Source organism: Caretta caretta, chromosome 10, assembly GCF_965140235.1.
Source record: "Caretta caretta isolate rCarCar2 chromosome 10, rCarCar1.hap1, whole genome shotgun sequence".
Classification (NCBI taxonomy): Eukaryota; Metazoa; Chordata; order Testudines; family Cheloniidae; genus Caretta; species Caretta caretta.
The window spans coordinates 50,984,397-51,007,794 of NC_134215.1; the positions used below are offsets into that span (position 1 = coordinate 50,984,397).

Genomic DNA, 23,398 nt, shown 5'->3' on the forward strand with positions numbered 1-23,398 from the left:
GCGTGCCAGGAGCGAGGGGGCAGCTGCTCTCCGTGCCGCTCAGTGGTGCCCACTGGCGGCTCTCCACGCCGCCTTAGGCTCGGCCTTGGGCCCTACCCAGCGGACAAGGGATTCGCCCGGACTCGGCCGAGCCCCCCGCCCAGGGGCTGTGAACATGTCAGTGCAAGTCGGTGATACCGGAAAGGGGCTGAACAAAGGACGGCAGACAGTGAAGGCGGCTGCGGAGGGGGGGAAGCGACGGCTCGAAAGCGGAGCCGGTCCGGGGCGCGGGGGGGAGGGATGATGAGGCGATAAAGACAGCGGGGGGGTGGGGGGAGATAAACCATCACTCCGGGGGCACCTGTCGCGGCCCCAGGCCAGGGGAGCTGGGGCCGAGGTACAAGCCAGGCCGCTAACTGCAAGGGGGAGGGTCGGCAGAAGCGGGGCCCTTCGGGAGCGGGATCGCCCCTCCCCTACCAAGCCCGGCTCGCACTGACCTGGCCTTGCAGGGTCCATCGCTGGCGACCATATTAACCCTACGTGGGGAGGGGGACGAGGAAGACTCGGGGAGGGGGTCGGGGGGGCGGAGCCAGCACCTAACATCGCGAGACTAGAAATGAGCTCCGCCCTTCCGATTAGCAGACACAGTTCTCGCGAGATCTTGGGTCATGGCAATAAAGGAAAAATAGGGGGGATCTCGCGAGAATTAGCAGCCGTGCTGGGGGGAGGGTGGTGTGTGTGGCCGCTCTCGCGGCAGTTCCAGACTCAGTAAAGGAGGGGGTGGGGTGGGGTGTTTGGGGGAAGTGTTTTTACTAGTCGCTGGGTGCCAGGTCGGGTCAGCCTCAGTCTGGGCGTGAGCTCAGCTTCCGGCGACTCTCTTGTTCCGTGCCCTGGGGCCCCCGCCGGACCGTGGTTGTGCGGGGCTACGCGGGAGAAAGGCGGGCGGGAGCAGGCTGTGGGTGACTGGGACTGTCTCGCAGGGGGGCCCACAGGCGCTGGTTGCGAGGCTCGGCGTCGCAGGGCAGGGGCTGCGTGCCACCCCAGGCTGTGCCCCATGCTGGGAGAGTTGGGGGGCACAAGAGGTGGCTGGCCCGGTGGGCAGCACCCAGGTCCTATCTAGCTGAGCCATTCAGGTGGGGCAGGGATTCAGATGGTGAAGCATTTCACGCTTCACTGGGGAAATTGCGTTTTAGTGCCCCTTCGGTCCGGTTCTGATCAATATCGTCATCAATGATTTAGATAATGGTATAGAGAGTACACTCACAAAGTCTGTGACAGATACCAAGCTGGGAGGGGTTGTAAGTGCTTTGCAGGACAGGATTACAATTCAAAATGATCTGCACAAACTGGAGAAATGGTCTGAAGAAAGTAGACTGACATTCAATAAGGACAGATGCAAAATACTCCATTTAGGAAAGCACAATCAGTTGCACACATACAAAATGGGAAATGACTGCCTAGGAAGGAGAACTGGAAAGAGATGTGGGGGTCATAATGGATCACAAGCTAAATATGAGTCAACAGTGTAACACTGTTGCAAAAAAAAAAAAAAAACTGAAATATTCTGGGATGTTTTAGCAGGAGAGTTATAAGCAAGACACAAGAAGTAATTCTGCTCTACTCTGCATTGATTAGGCCTCAACTGGAATAGTTTACCCAGTTCTGGGTGCCAGATTTCAGGAAAGATGCGGACAAACTGGAGAAGAGCAACAAAAATGATTAAAGGTCTAGGAAATATGACCTATGAAGGAAGATTGAAAACACTTTGTTTAATCTGGAGAAGAGAAGACTGAGGGGGTCATGATAACAGTTTTCAAGTACATAAAAGGTTCTTTCAAGGAAGACAGAGAAAAATTGTTCTTCCTAACCTCTGAGGATAGGAAAAAAAAGCAATTGGAGAATTGCAGCAAGGGCAGTTTAGGTTGGACATTAGGAGAAACTTTCTAATTGTCAGGGTGGTTAAACACTGGAATAAATTGCCTAGGGAGGTTGTGGAATCTCCGTCATTGGAAATTTTTAAGAGCAGGTTCGCAGGGGACTGGACTAGATGACCTCTCAAGGTCTCTTCCAGTCTTATGATTCTATGATTCCCTTGTCTCTCTGACTGGATGCTTTATTGTTCCTCCAGCACTGAGCATGTTAGCAAAGCAAAGAGCTCTGTGCCCTGCTGTCATCTGCTTGAAGAGTGACGCACAAAGTATTGCAATGTGGTTCAAGCACCTGAGATCCCAGATCCGGAGCTGATGCTAAATACAAGTGAAATTGACTAGTCCATTCTCATTGGCCAAGCTGAATTGACTGCGAAAAGTAATCAGAATAGATAATAATTAGTAAATTAGGCTTCATTAATTCTGTAATTTAATAAAGTGGATTAGTAATGCAGCAGAGGAGAGGGTTTTTTTAAATAAAGGGACACAGCTTGAAATCAAATCAATAAACAAATTTAAAGTAGTTGGTGGTGTTACTTGTAAGGCCAGTAAGAATTGAAATTCAGACTGAAGAGTTTCAGAGTAGCAGCTGTGTTAGTCTGTATTCGCAAAAAGAAAAGGAGGACTTGTGGCACCTTCGAGACTAACAAATTTATTTGAGCATAAGCTTTCTTGAGCTACAACTCACTTTATCCGATGAAGTGAGCTGTAGCTTACGAAAGCGTATGCTCAAATAAATTTGTTAGTCTCTAAGGTGCAGACTAAAGAGTGACATTTTAAAAAAAAGTTGATCATTCATGTCATGCCCACAGCTTCGCGATGTCCAAAATCAAATATTTGACCTTCTAGGTAGAAAAGATTGGGACAGATCTGTTTTTCCTGGAATAGCAGATGTAAATTACACTTCCATGCAACTGCCTGTCCACTGTGCCCCAGCCAAAACTCAGGCAAAGGAGAGCAGGTCACTTGCACTGGTTGGGGTTTCCCTCAGTATATGTAAGGGAATACATATACTTTTCACTGAGGGTCCTACCGAAGTCCTAGCAGCATGTGCTGCAGTTAGGATACACCCTTAGCTACTCTAGTTATGCCCCTTACTAATCAACGTTGCCCATTTTTTGGACATCCTCCCTGACCAACATTGTCCTCTGGCCATTTTGGGTCCTCTGGAGTATGCAGGAGTGTGGGTTCTTTGCACCATTGAAATCTTCCCCAGTGAACTTTTTGTCAATGAAGTCCTTGCACCTGCAGTTATGGAAGGTGGCCCACAGGAGACTATGTACCAGCTACTCCATTGTTAGGCTGCTGAAAAAAATGACTCCTTGTGTTCCTTGTTTGCTGGGTTGTAGGGCACCCTGATGAAATGAACAGACACTTGCTTAAAAGACTTTGCCATCTCCACCCTACTCAGATTCATGTCTTTAGACATTTTATATCTTTAGGACCTCAGATGATTTGCTGCGGGCTTGAAATCCCATTACTGGCTTCTTATCAGAAGAAACACATGACCATTGCCTTTTAATCTTCTTGGTCAGAGTAATTTTGGAGTTTTAGCTCCCGAAGAACAGCAAATATGCTGTAGTAGCACAGACAAAAATGTGTTGCAACTAGGAACTCATCCTCTCCCCCCCTCCACCTTATTTTGACTATTGGGATTTATTTTTTATTTTCTCTCCCTTTTTTGAACATATTACACAACATGGCTTTTGGTTGTATCTTTATTTCAGGTGTTAATATATGGATACAAGATAGGAATCAGACTCCTCTATTCACAATTTTTTCCCACCTTTTGTTTTCAGTACAAAACTTACTTTAAAAATAGATCTACCCTTGGTTGATAGGTTTGTATGCATTAAACTCCTCCTCCCTCACCTTCTGAAATGTCTGACAGAGTTTGCAGAGTGCGGAATTATGTTCAGGAGAAGGGGTCCAAACAAAAGGGTCCCGCTTTTATAGCTCTTATAACTTGTATAGCCCCTTATTTATACTAGTGAATAGTAATTTATGTGAATAATTTCAGTGGAGTTCAAAGTCTGGCCTAAATAGCTGTTGGGAACAATGGAACTAATGTCATGAGTATAAAATACTCCTACATACATCTTATATAGTGCTATTCATCAGTGGATCTCAAAGGACAAAACCATTACCTGCATTTTTCGGAGGGGGAAACTAAGGCACAGAAAGGCATAGTGACTTGCCAAGGTCACCCATAAGGCAGTGGCAGAAATAGAACCTGGTCTCCTGCATCCAAGTCTAGTGCTCTGTCCATTGGGCAACATGGCCTCTCATCCATACTGCTACTTGAAGTTTGCAGTGTTACCCTGGAAAATCTCTTATTCCTGGACCCAAAGTGTGAAAAAACAAGTTCTCTCTACTGGTTACAAGTTTCTGGCAGAAACTTGTATAAGAATCAGTTTACTCAAAGCCATGCAGCTAGTTTGTGCTTTCTAACACAATTCGTCTTGGCACTTGTTCTGACTGCCTCTCAATTCCTCCACCTAACAAAGATTTTTTGTGACAGCCCAGGCTGTTCCAGATTCTGTCACCTGTGCTAAGGTAACACAAAGGCTGATGGTGTTTGTCCACTAAACAGCCAGACAAATAAGGAGAGGTTTAACCAGAATAGAACGTAGCTGGGAGGGCTGACTACTGGTGGGAGATAAGTGAGATCATACTTTTACAACTCTGCATTCTCAATTTTTTCCAAAGTCTCCCATTACTGTGCTAGCAGCTCCACTGGTGGGAGCACTAGTGTAGATACGGGTCTAGAATTCACCAGCATCATTAAACGTTGGATCACTCGCAGAGCGTTAAAATGCTGGTGGCCAGTCTACACTAGTCCTCCCACCATTGCTTCTAGCACCAGTGGAGTTGCAGCAGTTAGTGCAACAGTGGTAGCCTTTATGGAAAATTCCAGTGCAAATACAGCCTTAGCCCTGGTCTACACTACGAGTTTAGGTCGAATTTAGCAGCGTTAGATCGATTTAACCCTGCACCCGTCCACACGACGAAGCCATTTTTGTCAACTTAAAGGGCTCTTAAAATTGATTTCTGTACTCCTCCCCGACTAGGGGATTAGCACTGAAATCGACATCGCCGGGTCGAATTTGGGGTAGTGTGGACACAATTTGACGGTATTGGCCTCCGGGAGCTATACCAGAGTGCTCCATTGTGACTGCTCTGGACAGCACTTTGAACTCCGATGCTCTAGCCAGGTACACAGGAAAATCCCTGGGAACTTTTGAATTTCATTTCCTGTTTGGTCAGCCTGGCAAACTCCGCAGCACAGGTGACCATGCAGCCCCCCCAGAATCGTAGAGCGTAGAATGTTTCTCCGCTCCTCCTGTCATCTCCATCCCTGAGGTTATCGCAGATTAGAAGGCGAAAAAAACGCACTCGTGATGACATGTTTTCCGAGCTCATGCAGTCCTCCCGCACTGATAGGGCACAGTTTAATGCATGGAGACATTCAGTGGCAGAGGCCAGGAAAGAATTGCTGTGTTTGCTTAACAGCAAAAGCATCATGCCTCACTAGTGATCCTGCCCGATCCAGGTCGCTGCATCACATGCACTCCGCGCTGTGTCAGCCTTGGGCGGGGCATGACCGCTTTGCGAGCAGGAAGGCCATAGATATAGACATTGCATTGGGTAGCTCCTGTAGCTAGAGAAAACATTCCTGTGCATTCGGAAAGTCTGTGGCAAAAAAAGAGAGGCCCTGTGACACACCAAACTATTAATAATACACAACCACACGTTACATAAAGTATAATAGGGACCACGCGAGGGATACATTCAAGTTGGGTTTCTGTAGTGTGGTGGTTATCACATTCACCTAACACATGAAAGATCCCCGGTTTGAAACTGGGTGGAAACAGGTCTCTGTTCCTTTTTCTGACTCCCCTCCTGCATTTTTAGTCTTAAAAGAGACCGCGCTGTGAAATTTTACTTTGAATTATATCAATTATGAGTTAAATAATATGGAAGCTCTCTCTAAGTTATAGTCCCGGGTTCCTTACCCTTTCAACTGCTCTGATAAATTAACATTTTTGTTAGGGGTGGGGGGAAATTTTCATGAAGCCCTTTATAGGGACTAAATGCTATCTAGGACTCTAAAATAATCTTAACGTGGCCCATAGAGTGCAATCCTTCATTCTGGATTTGTCTTTCCACAAGTTGAACTGCTCCTTACTACTGTCCAGGCTTCATGAGCCATGGGAGCAAGGGGCAGGCTGGGGTAGGTGTGACCACACAGTGCTGCTGGCTGGGAGAGCAGCCTGAGGCAGAAGCCTCCAGCTTGCATGATATTCCAGGCAGGACTGAATCTCCATAAGACAAAACTTAAAGAAGAGAATGACCTGGAGTCACTCCCACTCGGTGCTCTAAGAGGAGGATAGCCATGTCTGTCCAGGCGCCTCTGATCGACCTCACTGAGGTCTGCCAGGAGCACCAAGGAGACATACGATGGCTATCAGTCCTACTGCACTGTCTTCTGCAAAGGCAAGGAGCTGCTGCTGTGTAGCAATGCAGTACCGTGTCTGCCAGCAGCACCCAGGAGACGTACGGCGACGGTGGGCTGAGCAGGCTCCATGCTTGCTGTGGTATGGCAAGCATGGCAGCAGGCTGAGCAGGGCCGGTGGCCAGGACCCCAGCTGGCAGGAGCCGGCAGACGGAGCCCTAGACTGGCAGCGGGCTGAGCCAGCCCGCTGCCGGTCTGGGGCTCCGTCCGCCAGCCCCGCTCAGCCCGCTGCCTGCCTGGGGTTCCAATCATCCAGGTAGACAGGCAGGCAGCGGGCTGAGTGGGGTCAGCAGACGGGACCCAGGAAAAAAGGCGCGAAACGCTTGTCTGCCGTTGCTTTCACGGAGGGAGGGAGGGGGATGACATGTACCCAAAACCACCCGTGACAAAGTTTTTACCCCATCAGGCATTGGGAGCTTAACCCAGAATTTACATGGGCAGCAGAGACTGCGGGAACTGTGGGATAGCTACCCACAATGCACCACTCTGCAAATGGATGCTAGCCATGGTAGTGAGGATACACTCCGCTGACTTAGTGTGCTTAGTATGGACATACGCAATCGACTGTATAAAATCCAATTCTAAAAATCAACTTCTATAAAATCAACCTAATTTCGTAGTGTAGACATACCCTTAGGGCCTTACTGAGTATGTCTACACAACCTGAGGTAGTGAGCCTTCCAGCCCAGGTTGATAGACTTGGGCCAGTAGGACTCACGCTAGTGCTCGAAAAATAGTTGTATTGACAGCACTTCGAAATTGTGGCTCAGGCTGGAGCTCTGGCTCTGAAGCCAAGTCAAGGCTCCCTAGATTTCAGAGCATGAGCTGCAATAGGTCTACACTAGGGCTATCAAACAATTTAAAAAATTGATTGTGCGATTAATCGCACTGTTAAAACAATAATAGAATACCATTTATTTAAATATTTTTGGATGTTTTCTACATTTTCAAATATATTGATTTCAATTACAATGCAGAATACAAAGTATACAGTGTTCACTTTATATTTATTTTTGATTACAAGTAGTTGCACTGGAAAAAAAATAGTATTTTTCAATTCACCTAATACAAGAACTGTAGTGCAATCACTTTATCATGAAAGTTGAACTTACAAATGTAGAATTATGTACAAAAATACTGCATTACAAATAAATTATAAAATTTTAGAGCCTACAAGTCCACTCAGTCGTACTTCTTGTTCAGCCAATCGCTCAGACAAACAAGTTTGTTTACATTTGCAGGAGATAATGCTGCCCCCTTCATGTTTACAATGTCACCTGAAAGTGAACAGGCATTCTTAGGGCACTGTTCTAGCCAGTATCGCAAGATATTTACGTGCCAGCTGTGCTAAAGATTCATGTCCTTTCATGCTTCAACCACCATTCCAGGGGACATGCGTCCATGTTCTGCTCGATAACAATCCAAAGTAGTGCATACCAACGCATGTTCATTTTCATTATCTTGGGTCAGGTGCCACCAGCAGAAGGTTGATTTTCTTTTTTGGTGGTTTGGGTTTTGTAGTTTCCGCATCAGAGTATTGCTCTTTTAAGACTTCTGAAAGCATGGTCCACACCTCGTCCCTCTCAGATTTTGGAAGGCACTTCAGATTCTTAAACCTTGGGTCGAGTGTTGTAGCTATCTTTAGAAATCTCACATTGGTACCTTCTTTGCATTCTGTGAAATCTGCAGTGAAAGTGTTCTTAAAATGAACAAAATTTGCTGAGTCATCATCTGCTATAACATGAAATATATGGCAGAATGAGGGTAAAACAGAGCAGGGGACATACAATTCTCCCCCAAGGAGTTCAGTCACAAATTTAATTAATGCATTTTTTTTAAACAAGTGTCATCAGCATGGAAGCATGTCCTCTGAAAAGGTGGCCAAACCATGAAGGGGCATACGAATGTTTAGCATATCTGGCATGCAAATACCTTGCAATGCCAGCTACAAAAGTACCATGCAAATGCCTGTTCTCACTTTCTAGTGACGTTGTAAATAAGAAGAGGGCAGTATTATATCCTGTAAATGTAAACACACTTGTTTGTCTTAAAGCAACTGGGTGAACAAGAAGTAGGACTGAGTAGACTTGTAGGCTCTGAAGTTTTACATTGTTTTGTTTTTGAGTGCAGTTATATAACAAAAAAACCTACATTTATAAGTTGCACTTTCACGATAAAGAGATTGCACTACAGTACTTGTATGAGGTAAATTGAAAAATACTATTTCTTTTGTTTATCATTTTTACAGTGCAAATATTTGTAATAAAAATAATATACACTTTGATTTCAATTACAACACAGAATACAATATATATGAAAAAATAGAAAAACATCCAAAATATTTAACACATTTTAATTGGTATTCTATTGTTTAACAATGCTCGTGATTAATTTTTTTGAGTTAATCACGTGAGTTAACTGTGATTAATCAACAGCCCTAGTCTACACAGCTATTTTTAGCATGGTAGCATAAGCTTTGTGAGCCCAAGTCTATCGACCCGGGCTGGGAGGCTTGCTGCTAGGGGCTATGTAGGTGCATAGGCGCCAACTTTCTCCCAGCCCTCTCCTGGCCCCGCCTCTGCACCGCCCTTGCCTTACCCCATCCCACCCCTTCCCCAAAGTCCCTGACCCCATTCCACCCCCTTCCCCCAAGTCCCCACCTCGCCTCTTCTCTGCCTCCTCCCCTGAGCGTGCTGCATCCCCGCTCCTCCCCCTCCCTCACGGAAAGTCCTAAGCACCACCAAACAGCTGTTAGGCAGTGGGAAGCCCTGGGGGGAGGGGGAGGAGCGGGGACGTGGCACACTTGGGGAAGATGGGGAGAGAAGGAGGCAAGGAGGGGGGAGCTTGGCTGCCAGTGGGTACAGAGCACTCGCTAATTTTTCCCCATGGGTGCTCCACCCCTGGAGCACCCACGGAGTTGGCGCCTATGTGTAGGTGTATCTACACTGGCCTGCTTTTACCCTGTAAAGGAGAAGAGAGCACATTAATTCCTCCTGTGCAAACTGGTTATTTACCTGACTCATTAAAAGTGGCCCATCTGTCACCAGGATCAAAGGAATTGTAGAGGAGCTCTTCTTCTCCACATCGGTGGGCCCCATAGGTGCTAAGTGCTGGAGGCATTCTGCTCCTTTGAGTTGTTCTCTGCTGGGCTTGGTCTCCCTCTGTCCCCATGGTAAGCCCACAGGACTACAATAACCCTTGCAGAATATCTGTTAGAAAATGGTTTCAGGATGACTCCCTGGCTGTAATACTTGTCCCTGACTGTTTGTAATACTTGAAAATCAAACGGACAAAAAGCAGCGAGAAGGCATGAAAATTCAATAGTTTCTGTTCTTTATGCACGCACTTTGTAGTATACTCGTGAACAGGCACAGCACTTGGCTCAGCCATCTTTGCTGAAAGGTTGTTGAAGTGGCAGGGTTTTACTTGAATTATAGGATTTGTGGAGTAGCAAAGTGTAAATTAGTAAGGGTCTAACCGTATTAAGCTGGCCACAAGAGGGAGTTCTGTGACTATAATATAAGTAATGTTAGGTTTCAGAGTAGCAGCCGTGTTAGTCTGTATCCGCAAAAAGAAAAGGAGTACTAGTGGCACCTTAGAGACTAACAAATTTATTTGAGCATAAGCTTTCATGAGCTACAGCTCACTTCATCGAATGCATGCAGTGGAAAATAGAGTGGGGAGATTTTATATACACCGAGAACATGAACCAATGGGTGTTACCATGCACACTATAACGAGAGTGATCAGGTAAGGTGAGCTATTACCAGCAGGAGAGAAAAAAAACCTTTTGTAGTGATAATCAAGGTGGGCCATTTCCAGCAGTTGACAAGAACGTCTGAGGAACACTGGACGGGGGGGGGGAGGGGAGGAGGGAGAATAAACATGGGGAAATAGTTTTACTTTGTGTAATGGCCCATCCACTCCCAGTCTCTATTCAAGCCTAAGTTAATTGTATCCAGTTTGCAAATTAATTCCAATTCAGCAGTCTCTTGCTGGAGTCTGGTTTTGAAGTCTTTTTGTTGTAATATTGCGACCTTTAGGTCTGAAATCGAGTGACCAGAGAGATTGAAGTGTTCTCTGACTGATTTTAGAATGTTATAATTCTTGACATCTGATTTGTGTCCATTTATTCTTTTACGTAGAGTCTGGTTTGGCCAATGTACATGACAGAGGGGCATTCCTGGCACATGATAGCATATATCACATTGGTAGATGTGCAGGTGAACAAGCCTCTGATAGTGTGGCTGATGTGATTAGGCCCTGTGATGGTGTCCCCTGAATAGATATGTGGACACAGTTGGCAACGGGCTTTGTTGCAAGGGTAGGTTCCTGGGTTAGTGTTCTTGTTGCTTGGTGTGTGGTTGCTGGTGAGTATTTGCTTCAGGTTGGGGGGCTGTCTGTAAGCAAGGACTGGCCTGTCTCCCAAGATCTGAGAGAGTGATGGGTCGTCCTTCAGGATAGGTTGTAGATCCTTGATGATGCGCTTGAGAGGTTTTAGTTGGGGGCTGAAGGTGATGGCTAGTGGCGTTCTGTTATTTTCTTTGTTGGGCCTGTCCTGTAGTAGGTAACTTCTGGGTACTCTTCTGGCTCTGTCAGTCTGTTTCTTTACTTCAGCAGGTGGGTATTGTAGTTGTAAGAATGCTTGATAGAGATCTTGTAGGTGTTTGTCTCTGTCTGAGGGGTTGGAGCAAATGCGGTTGTATCGTAAAGCTTGGCTGTAGACAATGGATCATGTGATGTGGTCTGGATGAAAGCTGGAGGCATGTAGGTAAGTATAGCGGTCAGTAGGTTTCCAGTATAGGGTGGTGTTTATATGACCATCGCTTATTAGCACTGTAGTGTCCAGGAAGTGGATCTCTTGTGTGGACTGGTCCTGGCTGAGGTTGATGGTGGGATATTGTAGCCGTTTAGAGACACAGGCTGGGTGAGGTAACTTCTAAGTTGGTCCAATAAAAGATTTTACCTCACCCACCTTGTCTCTATAAGCAAACTGACAGTGATCAAATAATAGACAATGACCAGCATAAATGAATGCTGAAACATCGCTAAGTTTCAGAGACTTCAAAGTGCTTTCTCTAGTTTGTAAGAAACTGCATATCTATGTGTACAGAAATCATAAATAATTGATTCTCTTATGTTTCTTCAAATAAAAGCAGTAGTAGAAGGAAAGAAAACTGGCTAAATTTTTGTCCAGAAACTTGCACAGCTTTGAAATTAGTTTGTTATATGTAATGTCAGAGTTGGGTTGTATTCAATCATAAGGACTGATTATGATACATAGCAAGGTCTATGTATGACTGCAGCCCCACTTAAGTGCTTAACATAGGGTTTAAAAATTGCACCGAGGTAAGATTTACCCAGTCTCTAGACATGTATACAGTACGAGCGGTAAAAATATCCAGTGTGTTTCCAGCAAACCTACATTAGTTAACCAAACCACCACTCCTCCAATCCAGCAAAACAATAAATGGAAATAAGTATACCCCTTTCCCATAGAGAAACCACTCCAGAGCCTGTCTGTGAGAGTGCCCAGCTAACGTATGGCTCCTTTAGCACAGCACCCTGGAATTCCCCTTACCTTCAGCGCTGCATGCAGTGATTCTCAGTGTTCTTTCTACACTTGTCTATTGTCACCGCCATGGCTCTCACTGGTAAACAATAGCATCTAGGGAGAGGGTCATGTAATGGCAAACCTCTTTGGGAGGCAGAGTGCTGAAAAAGCCTCAGAGACAATTCCTGATGTGGCTTTCAGAATGGGGGCATGCGGAGTAAGCATTAGCTATACAAATGGTTAGATCGCATGTTCCACAGTTCATCCTCTAGTGTCATTGCTGTTGGGAAGAAAGATTTGCACTCATCGTCATCATTCATCAGAGCTGTTGACATCTTTTAAGTAAGTTTAGTTCCAGTGGAAGATGCTGTACTGACAGCCCTGAGACTGATGACCTTTTTTTGTCCTCAAAACAGGAACAACCAAGTATAAGAAAGTCATTAATTAAGCATGTACAAAGAGGGAAAGTTTATCATACATAATATATTATATAGGGATCTATTTTTGTCATCAGTTCTATTGGGCAATCAATGAATATTCTGAAACATATTGGGTGATATCCTGGCTCCACTGAAGGCAATAGCATAACTCCCAGTGACTTCACTGAGGCCAGGATTTTACCATTATGTTTGTTACCTGAAACTGGGCCAGCTAGTAAGCTTAGGGAGATCTAATGACCTACCAGCGTTTGGCAGAAAGCAGCATGTTTATTATACTGATAGCTAAGCTCAAAAGAAAGGGGGAAGGGGTCACACTCATATACTCGTGCTCCCAGAACAGGCATGGCACTGGAGGTGTCAGGATCCTTCAAGGTAAGTGTCCCACAGCGCAGCGATGGACGGTGCGATGAAGGTAAGTCTTCCCGAGGCACGATGGAATGCAACGCGACAAACCACTGGCCAGGCGGTCTGGGCGAAGGGCCTTCAAGGGAGGTACAGTCTTGTGAGTGCACTGCCGAGCACATGGCCCCTTCCCCTTTTAAGGACCTGCTCCTCATAGCCTGCAATTAGAGATGACTTGGCCGCATCAGGTTGGTCACACTCCACCTCCGACAGTGTCCATGCATTGGGTGTGTGATCACTGCCTAATTAGCGTTCCAGACACCTGGTCTACCTGGGAGCTCTTCTGATCTTCCAGCTACTCAAGCAGCCCATTCATTCCACAAGCATTCCAGGAAGGAGGGGGAAAGCCACTTCACAGGTATTCAAAGAGGGAGAGGAGACAAAAGGGGGGTGGGAGGAGGTGTAACAGATCTTTTGAACATACAGGTTATACAGAGCATACAGATCACTGCTGCTCCTACAGCAATGTTTATATATCATTTAAGATTGACAGGGTAGTGTAGATGAAACAATGTGCCTCAACTGTGGTTTGAAGGAGCCATTCTTCAATTCTCTGCTGAGAGTGCTGGTTGTGATGCTGGTTTTTGAAGTATGGACACCTGCCCATGAGAAGCTGAATTGAGACCAGAAATTCATTTCACCAAGGCCTCCAAACCCCTAAGAGTAGCCATTTGCAATCACTGTAATTGTGGGCAGGATTCAAACTGACACCTTACAGCAAAATGCTCAGGTGAGCAGGTACCATTCCCAACCTGCTCTCAAACACAATCCCAGGTCAGCTGACATGGGCCAGCCGCAGGTTTTTTAATTCCTGTGTCGATGTGCCCAGAGAGATCTAGGCTGCCCACATGTCAGACTGGTCAAACCCATGTCTCTTTTTTGTATATATTGGCTGTATGCAGTGTCCTGTCCATTGCCTTCACACTGACTGGCTCACTGTGGTAGCTTTTTCTAATAAGCCTCCTCCGAGCATTGTGTGCTGCAGCCAAATAACCTGGGGCAGAGGGTAGGTTATCGCCTTCTGCTCCCTCCATCACACAGGGCAATGTGACACATGCCAGCTAGAAGCAATTTGCTCCAGGAAGTGTCTAGAAGGAGATCCCAGTGTTGATGAAGTGCTGTGTAAATGCTTGGCTGGTGGATGTTACAGAGGTAGTTGCGGACATTCTTTCTAAGTGACAGGTGAGATGTGTCTTCAGAGAGATCCTTTCCTTTCACTCCTAGGTTTCAGAGTAGCAGCCGTGTTAGTCTGTATTCGCAAAAAGAAAAGGAGTACTTGTGGCACCTTACAGACGAACAAATTTATTTGAGCATGAGCTTTCGTGAGCTACATCTCCCTTCATCGGATGCATCCGATGAAGGGAGCTGTAGCTCACGAAAGCTTATGCTCAAATAAATTTGTTAGTCTCTAAGGTGCCACAAGTACTCCTTTTCTTTTCACTCCTAGGAGGTTCTTGCTGACCCTTTTGTTTTGTTTTTCTTTTCTGAAGAAGGCCTAAGGGGCCTCCAGAAGGACAATGTCAGCGTGACTTCTGGTGATCATCTCCGGTTGGCTGAAGGCTGGCTGTGGTGGATGAGGCAAAATGAGTCAGAGGAATTTGTATATGTTTATTTTAAATCTTTTTAGGCCACTTATTTAAATGTTTTTCCAGTGTCACAGGACCTCTGGTTTTCTAATACCCATCACCTAAACAAACAGGCAGTTTTTAAAACCACAAACATCCACATTTTTAACAAGCTGTTTGGGCAGGATAAGGCGTATGGGCTCTTGTTGTTAACTCAGGTTGAAAACCTTTCTATTGGTTTGCATAGTAGTTTCCTCCTATTCCGTAGTTCTGCCCTGTGGTTTTCAATGGTTCTATCAGAATCTGAAAGGAGCCTTAGAAATAAATTAATGGATACCTATAGTATGTCTGTATAACGGTCTGAGCATGGTTTGCTGCCTTCAGAGTTCTTCCTAGCTTCCCAGCTAGAGTCCAGTATCCTAGAGGAAGTTAAATTCAAGGGAGAGTTTACCATGAAGAAAAAGCAAGGTCAGTTGCTTCTGCTTTGTAATCAGAACTGACAGAAGCCCACTGAAGTGTCTCGGTGAAACACAGAAAGCAAAGGCAGGCACTCCAGGGTGCTTGTGCAAAAGTCTGAGTAAGGCTATTACTGTATCTAAATCAATCTAAGGGATTTTAAGAGTACCATTCACCATAGTTTCTAAGTCCCAAACAAGAAGCACAGTTATTACTGGATAAGATTGGGCCACATTACGCCCTCAGGTCTCTGCTCCAAAGAGCTTACACTGTAAATAACGGGGGAAGGGAGAGCAGGGCAGTATGTGACACTTTTTAACTGTTGCCTATTTGCTCTGGCTGATGAAAGAGTATGGTGTTACCAACCAATCCCCCCATAAAACCACATCCTCCCCTTATAGTCTTCTGAGAGAAAGCATGGCCTAGGACTTAAAGCATAGGACTGTGAGTTGAAGTCCATGTTCTAATCTGGACTGCAGAGACTCCTTGTGTGATCTTGGGGTGCTTAGGTCTCCAATCCAGCACTCCCTCCTTTTACAGCCATCCCATTTAAGTCACTGGGATATCTAAGTGTGGAGTGCTTGCAGAATTGAGCCCTTATCTCTGCGTACCTCAGTTTCCTCATCTATAAAATGGGGGCAATAGGTAAGTATTATTATTCACACAGGGGTCATTGGGAGAGGTATTTCAAGCATGTTTAAGTGTTTTGAGATCCATGAATGGAATGTGCTGTAGGAAGTGCAAAGTATTACTAATAAACATTGGGAAAGATTCCTTTAAAATACAGCTCAAATTGAGGGAAACCATGTAGCACAGTGGGGTCCTGGTCCCTGAGTGGGGTTTCTAGGCACTACGAAAATACAAATAGTAGTAGTATCTGTGTATCCAGAAGATTATCGATAGTCACTCTTGGGAAATGGCAAAAGCTCCAGTGCTTGAGCCCCATAAAACAAGACTGGACAAAGAACTGGAGAACATGCTATAGAAACCTATCCGCCAATAGTTCCCTGCATAAGGACAAGATGGGACCAAATCACTCTCTTCTATTTCTATTCTTTAGCGACAGTACAGAAATAAAGCAACTGACCTTTTTTCCACTCACAAGTGAAGTCTGAGAATAAAGGATGACACAGCTTTAAAAAACTTCTGTAGAACATTTATGTAAGAAATTAAGGTCAGTCTAATCTAGCAATGGTCCATCTAAGGCACATGAGCAAATCTACAGAGACAGGCAGGACCAGTAATGTGTGTTTAGAGAAACAATGACACAGACATTGCCCAAAGACATGCTAGTTTAAAAAAGAAGGAAGAGCCGATTTGACAGTGACAGTTAGCCATCAGTAAGATGATCAAGAGTTTTAAGACTCATGTCATTGGACAATAGTAGGAAGAATTAAAGAAAATGAACATGAATGTTCTCTTTGACACTATTGTATGTATTATCTAGTGTGAGGGCAGCTACACAGGTTTAACATTCCCAGTGACATCAGGAAGGCTTCAGAGAGGTTGATTTGAGCCCTTCCCCCCTGCTCCAGGTTGTATAGCTTGTCACATGCTTTCTTTCTCTGTTGTGGGGGAGGGGAGAAGATTAGCCAGGAGTGAAAGATACAGAGGGCTAAATGTGTTTCTGGAAAGAAAAAGCATATTGAAACTGTTGGGATTTTGTGGTTCCCAACAACCACCAAATGAGTCAGATGCTCAGCAGAATCAAGGGTCTTCGATTCAATTCAACAAGACTTTATTCAATGTGCACAAACGGAGAGCCCCGGTACAAAAATCAGCCAGAGTCTCTCCAGCAAGCAGCCCCTCCCATTGCTATTTTATAGCATGTGGCAGTTGCATAACAAGTTACATAACACAAACCTCTAACCAATCATATTTAACCTTTCTATATAGGATTTGTTCATCACATGCTTATACTTCTCCACTCCACATGTTGAACCCTTCCCTTTGGCCTTTTCTAGAATGTTCCTAGGGTGGTGAGCCACATCATGCTTTTTATGCTTAAGTACCTTCTAAATCACATTTTGTTTAAAATGAACACAAGCAGACCCTTCAAAACTGTTTGCTAAGTAATATCCAGGAGAAAAGAACACTTAGAATCTAGATGTCCCTCTTCCTGTAACCAATATGTAAAAGAGGGAATTAAGACCCCAGTTAGAAATAACATTTATGACAATTCTGTAGTGTTCTTATTATTGATTAGTTTTATTAACATAGTGCTTGGGGACCTAGTCATAGATCAGGACTCCATTGCACTGGGTGCTATACAAACAGAATAAAAAGATGGTCCCTGCCCCAAGAGCCTTCTCATCCTCTATCTCAGATATCTGTTCCAGGCTTTATTGCTTTGGGTTCAAGTTTAGTACCTGGTTTACTAATAACCTTTCTAGTTATCTTTTTGAACAAAAATATCCAAGGTGTTATTTGGAGGAAAATTCTGTAAAGCATATTCTACCCTGTCCCGATGGTGACCCTTCGTTCGGCAAGTGTACATGATATTTTACAGAGGCTAGAGATGACAGTATTAAAACTGTCCCAGCACACATGGGTGTCTTTGTAAAACATAGAATGGATTCTTGCAGATGGCCCCTTCAGTTGTTCCAAAGTTCTGGTCAGTCATATGCAGGAGATCCAGCCATCTAGGAGACTTTTCTTCACAGCCTCATTTTGGGACTCAGGACATTTTACCTCTTCTCTGCACATAGTAACCACCTCATCCTTAAATTTTTTTTTAAGACAGTTAAATGGGAGGGAAAGCTTGGTGCAGAGAATCTTGCTCAGTCTAGGTCCTAAGAGGGAAGACCAGGGGGGAACACCCCCCCACACACACACCAAGGGATATACAGAGAGACCTTAACTAGTCATTTCTTGGTTTTCGGATGTGTGAGTCTGTGGTTGTGAAGTCCCCCATAATGGAAGGGTACCAGAGGCAGAAGGCACTGATGTGTGCCAAACAAAACTCCACCTTAACAAAGTTTAATCCAGCAATACCCCCTGGCTTTCTTTCCCCAATCCCAAATAGGCTAGGGAAAATACTAATACTGTTAATGCTGTAAATTTGTTCTCTACAATTTGTCTGAGGCTGAAACCTGAACAGCAGGATGCTGAGTGCCCACTGGTTTATATAGTGGTGAAACAGACAAATCTTATAATGGATGTGATGAAACTAAAGACTGGAGGGGGTCCTGAAAGAACAGGGTTATGCTGAGACCATGAGGATTCTTACCTGAAATGCCTATAAGTTTTACATAGAGGAGATTGAAGCTGGGTGTCCTTGGGTGAGTCACTGTTTCCTGTCCCAATCTTTGTCTATGTCACCTAGTGAGAATGTGAGCTCTGGAGAGCAGTGACTGATTTACTACATTTGTACAATTTCTAGCATATTGGGTCTCTGATCTTGTTTGGAGCCTCTAGGTGTTACTGTCATACAAATAACTGGGCCTGTCACTATCAACATAGGTAGACACTGGATCACTGTGATAGGCAGGGCACACTCAGATTGCAGTAGTCAAGCCAATGCTCCATATTGAAAGCAATACATTTGTTAGACCAAAATTCCATAGCTACTCAGAGGAGCAGATCTTAGAGATGAATGGAAGGGCTAGCATATAAAAGCAAAGCTGGCTGGGATGGAGAGACTGTTCTCTTCTGGGATACTGGAGATTATGGGGGCTGTTGGCAACTACATTACAGAATTAAGATAAAACCAGATGAATTCTCACCTGTAATTAGTGTGTTACTGATCAGACAAATATGTTCCCTAGGAGTAAGCCAAGAGCAAACAACACAATGGCAGCCAAGAGCAGCAGTCAGTCAATCTATAGAAGATGACAGTTTTATGAGTTAAACCTTAGTAAGGAAGAATATCAGCCCTGCCATTTAAGGACAAGCAGATGAAATATCCACTGCTGATGACTATGGCTCCCGTTCATGGTCAGAAAGACTGAAGCCAAGACACAGGGTCTCAGTGAGGAACATTGCCAGGTGGAAGGGGAGTTCTTTAGTGCAGCAGAAGCAAGGAAGAGGACACCTTCCTCTCTGGAAGGTGGAACTTATTTTGGGGCATTCTAAATCTCTCTTCTCAGGATACAGAAGTGGCCTGGCTGATCTCAACTAAGGAGCCCCTGAGCTCCCTCCTCAGCTCTCTAAGATGCCTCAACACGAGGTTAGTTCTCCACTTGGTCTTCCTGGAGAAAATAATCCCTCAGCACTAGGTATGTTGAATTTTAATCCCAAAACTTTTTGTAAGAGAAAAGAACGGTCCCTGGAACCAGCCCCCAAACATGTTAAATACAAAGAGCTCAGGCCATGTGTTATCATTTAATTATCATGTACCTTAAATATGGTACCTTTCATCCTGGAAGACCCGCAGGGGCCTGAACAATCTGATACAGGATGTCCAGAAATTACATTCAGAATGGATGAAATACTCAAGAATATTCCATAAAGAATTGCATTGCATTGCAGCCCAGATGTCATGGAAATGGACCAAATCTCCAACGTCCATGATTCTGTGGCAGTGGGATCTTTTGCCTTCCATGCAAATGCAACCACCTTTTAACTAGTCATTCTGGAGCAGTGACATTCCACAACAGATTGTAACAAAACATCAAGGGAGTGGGGAAGGCGACAGAGCAGCCAGGAAGGAGGAAGGTATGAGATGGGCAAAGGGAGAACTGAGAAAGCCAAGGAAGCAGAAGAGAAGGGATCACAGCTTCACTTACCCTGCCCCCTGTTGGAGAGGATGCCAGCTGATTCACACAGCCTCTCAAGAAAGTTTCACATTTAATCACTAGCATGAAATGCCTTCACTCTCTATCTCTCCATAAAGAAAAGGAGTACTTGTGGCACCTTAGAAACTAACCAATTTATTTGAGCATGAGCTTTCGTGAGCGACAGCTCACTTCATCGGATGCATACCATGGAAACTGCAGCAGACTTTATATATACACAGAGAATATGAAACAATACCTCCTCCCACCCCACTGTCCTGCTGGTAATAGCTTATCTAAAGTGATCATCAGGTTGGGCCATTTCCAGCACAAATCCAGGTTTTCTCACCCTCCACCCCCCCACACAAATTCACTCTCACAGGAGTGAGAAATACCATTATAAAATTTCACTCTGATGAATTCAAATAAAAGAGCAAGTGACCAAGGTGGAATTGTCTTTTTTCTTTAGAGGCTTCACAATCCCCACTTCCTAATAATTGGATTGATCCAAACTCCTGAACATTGAAAGACAGTCCCAGGAACTCCAGGAAAGGTTGAGATCACTCTGAGACTGCCCAGCACTGACATCTCTCTGCTGGAAATGTCAAATCCGCTCTCCTCTCTGCTTGGGTAGCAGCCTGTGCTTAGACACTGAGCTTCATATTGTTTTGCATCAAATGCTAGTTGGAGAGAACTCTCATTTTGGAGAGGGCACTAAAGATGCCACTCACACCCCCTGCATGCAAAGGAAAATAAGTCCCAATTTCCTGTAGTAACTCAGCACATTCTCTTTGTGTTATCACTACTACAACTATGATTGCCATCCTTGTCTCTCTTGTACTTAGATCACAAAGTAATCTTAAATGACTTTGCCCCTGTATATATTGTGCACTTCTGCCTCCTATTATGCTATTATCCTTGTTGCAATCGTCATCTACATTTGAGATGAATTCTAGGCTTAGTTCATTTTCAGGCTCTTTTGGTTCTTCATTATTTTCTTGACATTTTCTGGAAAGAGTCTGGCTCTATTATCTGCTGCCATATCTGGAATAATTTTTGGAAGGTACATTAAAGTGCTTGTTTTTAATGCATGGGTTTTTGAGGCACCTTCCCACATGAATACTTGGCTTTACGCAAATCCAGAGTCTACCCTTTCATTTACTGAAATGCCAAGAGCCCTCAGTTCCATCTGATATCATTGGGAGCTTTGTAGAATTAGGATTCTGAATCTGTTTACCCTGATGTGAGTTTTTTTTTTCTTTTGCAGCTTCATGGCTCACTCTATTTCCAGTGCATCTGTGTCACAGCTAGCAAACAAATGGTTTTTAGGCAAATGTAGCTCCAAGTATTTATTGTGCTGAATTATTCTACTTTCCCAGATTTGTAAACTCTAATAGCATTACTGTGTATCGTCTTTTGGCTCACAATCATGGTTTCAGAGGATCTTTGCTTGTTTCAAATGAAGGGAGGAGTTAAATGTTCCACACTGTTGAAACTGGAAAAAAAAAAAAGCATAAAAACAAGAGTGAGCTATGATATTCAGTAAAGCACATACCTCTAATTACAATACACTTTTTATTAGATGCTCTCCTGCCTGGTGACATGAAGCAACCCAGTTTTTCCACCTCTGTCTAGTGCCACATTTCTTGCTCCACTGTGTCTGTGAACATGACAGTGACATCTCTCTCAATAGTTTTCTTATGTGTCATCTGTTGTCCTCTTTTCCATTTTCCACCAATTGATACCCAGTTAAGGCTTGTCTAGGAATACTTTTTTGACATGCGTACAAAATGCCCAAACCACTTCAGCCTTCTTTTTCAGATCATTATCCCTACAGTCTGTTGGCCAGTCCTAACGCATCAGCATTAGTGTGTTACATTTCCTATTATGGGTGTCTAGCATTGGCCAAGTTTCAGAAGCATGTAACAAAGTGGGGATCTCAATAATATTGTGAAACTTTATTTTGGTTGTTGTATGAGTCTCATTTTTCCAGATATTTGCCAGTATTGAAACTGTATGAGCTGAAGTGTAGATCTTCTGGTACCAGCACATATTTTATCTGTGCAACTGCAAGGTTATTGTTTAGACACATGCACATTTGGGTTTATCTGGTCACCTTTCCTTCAACTCAGTTACTCATCAGTCAAAGAATGATGAAGGGCTGAGTCAGCTCTGCTGGAGTACAAACTTAGACTCCCAGGGAGTCTAAGTGTTTCAAGCCTGACGCTTAGACTGTGAACCCTACCCCCTCTCCAAACATCTGTCTGATGTATTCCCTTTTGCCTTCAGTTTCTCCCTCAAATAGACTCCCTCCCTGGCTGTGACCTAGATTGTGTTCCCATAATATTATTAGCAAATGGTTTCTCATGACATTTCAGCAGAAACTAATCTAGAGCCTAACCTGTGGCCAGACTGACCTTAGTTTCCACTCATCCCCCAGCTCCTTGACCTGTGCATGAGTGATTCTATTTCTGCCTTGCATGTGTGTCTGTCTTTGAACAGACAACTAATTACCTGTTCTTAGAGACAGACTCATGTGCAAGGCAGAAATCGTGGAGATGAGCCATAATATTCATAGGTCCTTTCTTTCTCCAAGATCATATCTGCCACTGGCTGCAGAGCCATAGATGTATACATGGCTCTTCCAGATTTCCAGAATTTTAAAACATAAATATTGAACCTGCAAGTAGAAAATAAAAATCACAAATACCTGCAAAAACATTTACATAGATTGTTAATCATGCCTCAGCAATTACCATGTACCCCAGTTTTACTATGCTAACCAATATGCCAATCCAACCACATATTCTGTGTGGAATGACATATAGTCAATAATAAACCAACCATGCAGAATACAAGATACATGCATTAGTCTCTTCCTTTGGGTTACTTGATGATGATATGGTGGGGAAAAAACATATATAGAAAGAGCCTCAGATTATAAAAAGAAAAAGGAGTACTTCTGGCACCTTAGAGACTAACCAATTTATTTGAGCATAAGCTTTCGTGAGCTACAGCTCACTTCATCGGATGCACACAAGTACTCCTTTTCTTTTTGCGAATACAGACTAACACGGCTGCTACTCTGAAATCAGATTATAAAACCATTTTAACCTGATGCAGTCCGTTAGATTTATTCATGGAAATAATGATCTTGAAACAGCCTTTTGGGAAGAAAGTGTAGGTATTTAACACAGCTAAATATAGTACTTATACACAGCTATAAGCCACACCTAACATGCCTGGCAACTTGTGCTTTTTGTTTATTAATTTCTCCAAACCAACCCCTCTCCTCACCTATCTAGTGTCCCTCCCAATCAGCTCTGCCACAGTGAGCCCAAAGCCTTTCCTCCCAGCCCTCCACAGCAGTCGTTCCCCTCCTTTAGAGAATGAGCAGAGATTCCCGACATCAGAATTTTCAGTTTGCAAAGTCTCAGACCCTTAATCTCATCAGAAAATGGCTCAATTAAAGACTTGCTGGTACATCTGGGCTCACAAGAGCTATCACCCCATTCCTTGAACCTTTCCAGAGAGAATACAGTTGAACATGGATTTGGAAAACAGCGCTCCTACCCATGGGTTAGTAAAGAGAAACATTTCTGTACACCCTACTCCAGGCAGTTCTGCAGGTACATACAAATTCAAAGGTATGTGACACCTCCAAGAGCACCCACAAAAGGTGTATGTTAGTACTATAAAGAAAAAACTAGCATCCAGATCATCTGCTTGTGAATTCATTGGGTTTATTGCTGCAGAGTAACTTATTCTAGGAGAAAGCTCAGTGCAACTCACTAAAGCTAAGGCACAGGGAAACCAACTACAGTAACAATTAGAGCCATTGGG

The 23,398-nt window shown here is 44.2% G+C and overlaps 1 protein-coding gene and 1 long non-coding RNA gene across 2 annotated transcripts in view; both read right to left on the bottom strand.

Annotated features, from left to right (window-relative positions):
• Positions 1-559, bottom strand: part of IREB2 (iron responsive element binding protein 2) — a 41,912-nt gene extending 41,353 nt beyond the window's left edge. Inside the window, exon 1 of the mRNA XM_048866160.2 lies at positions 477-559. Coding sequence (XP_048722117.2) covers positions 477-495 — 19 coding nt within the window. The 5' untranslated portion in view covers positions 496-559. The remainder of the gene's footprint in view (positions 1-476) is intronic.
• A 4,768-nt stretch (positions 560-5,327) lies between these two features.
• On the bottom strand, positions 5,328-19,635 carry LOC142073487 (uncharacterized). Its single transcript, XR_012670373.1, has 3 exons — positions 19,568-19,635; positions 9,438-9,632; positions 5,328-5,600 (listed from the first exon to the last, which is right to left on the bottom strand). It is a non-coding gene; the product is annotated as an uncharacterized LOC142073487 (long non-coding RNA).
• Between the last annotated feature and the right edge of the window lie 3,763 nt (positions 19,636-23,398).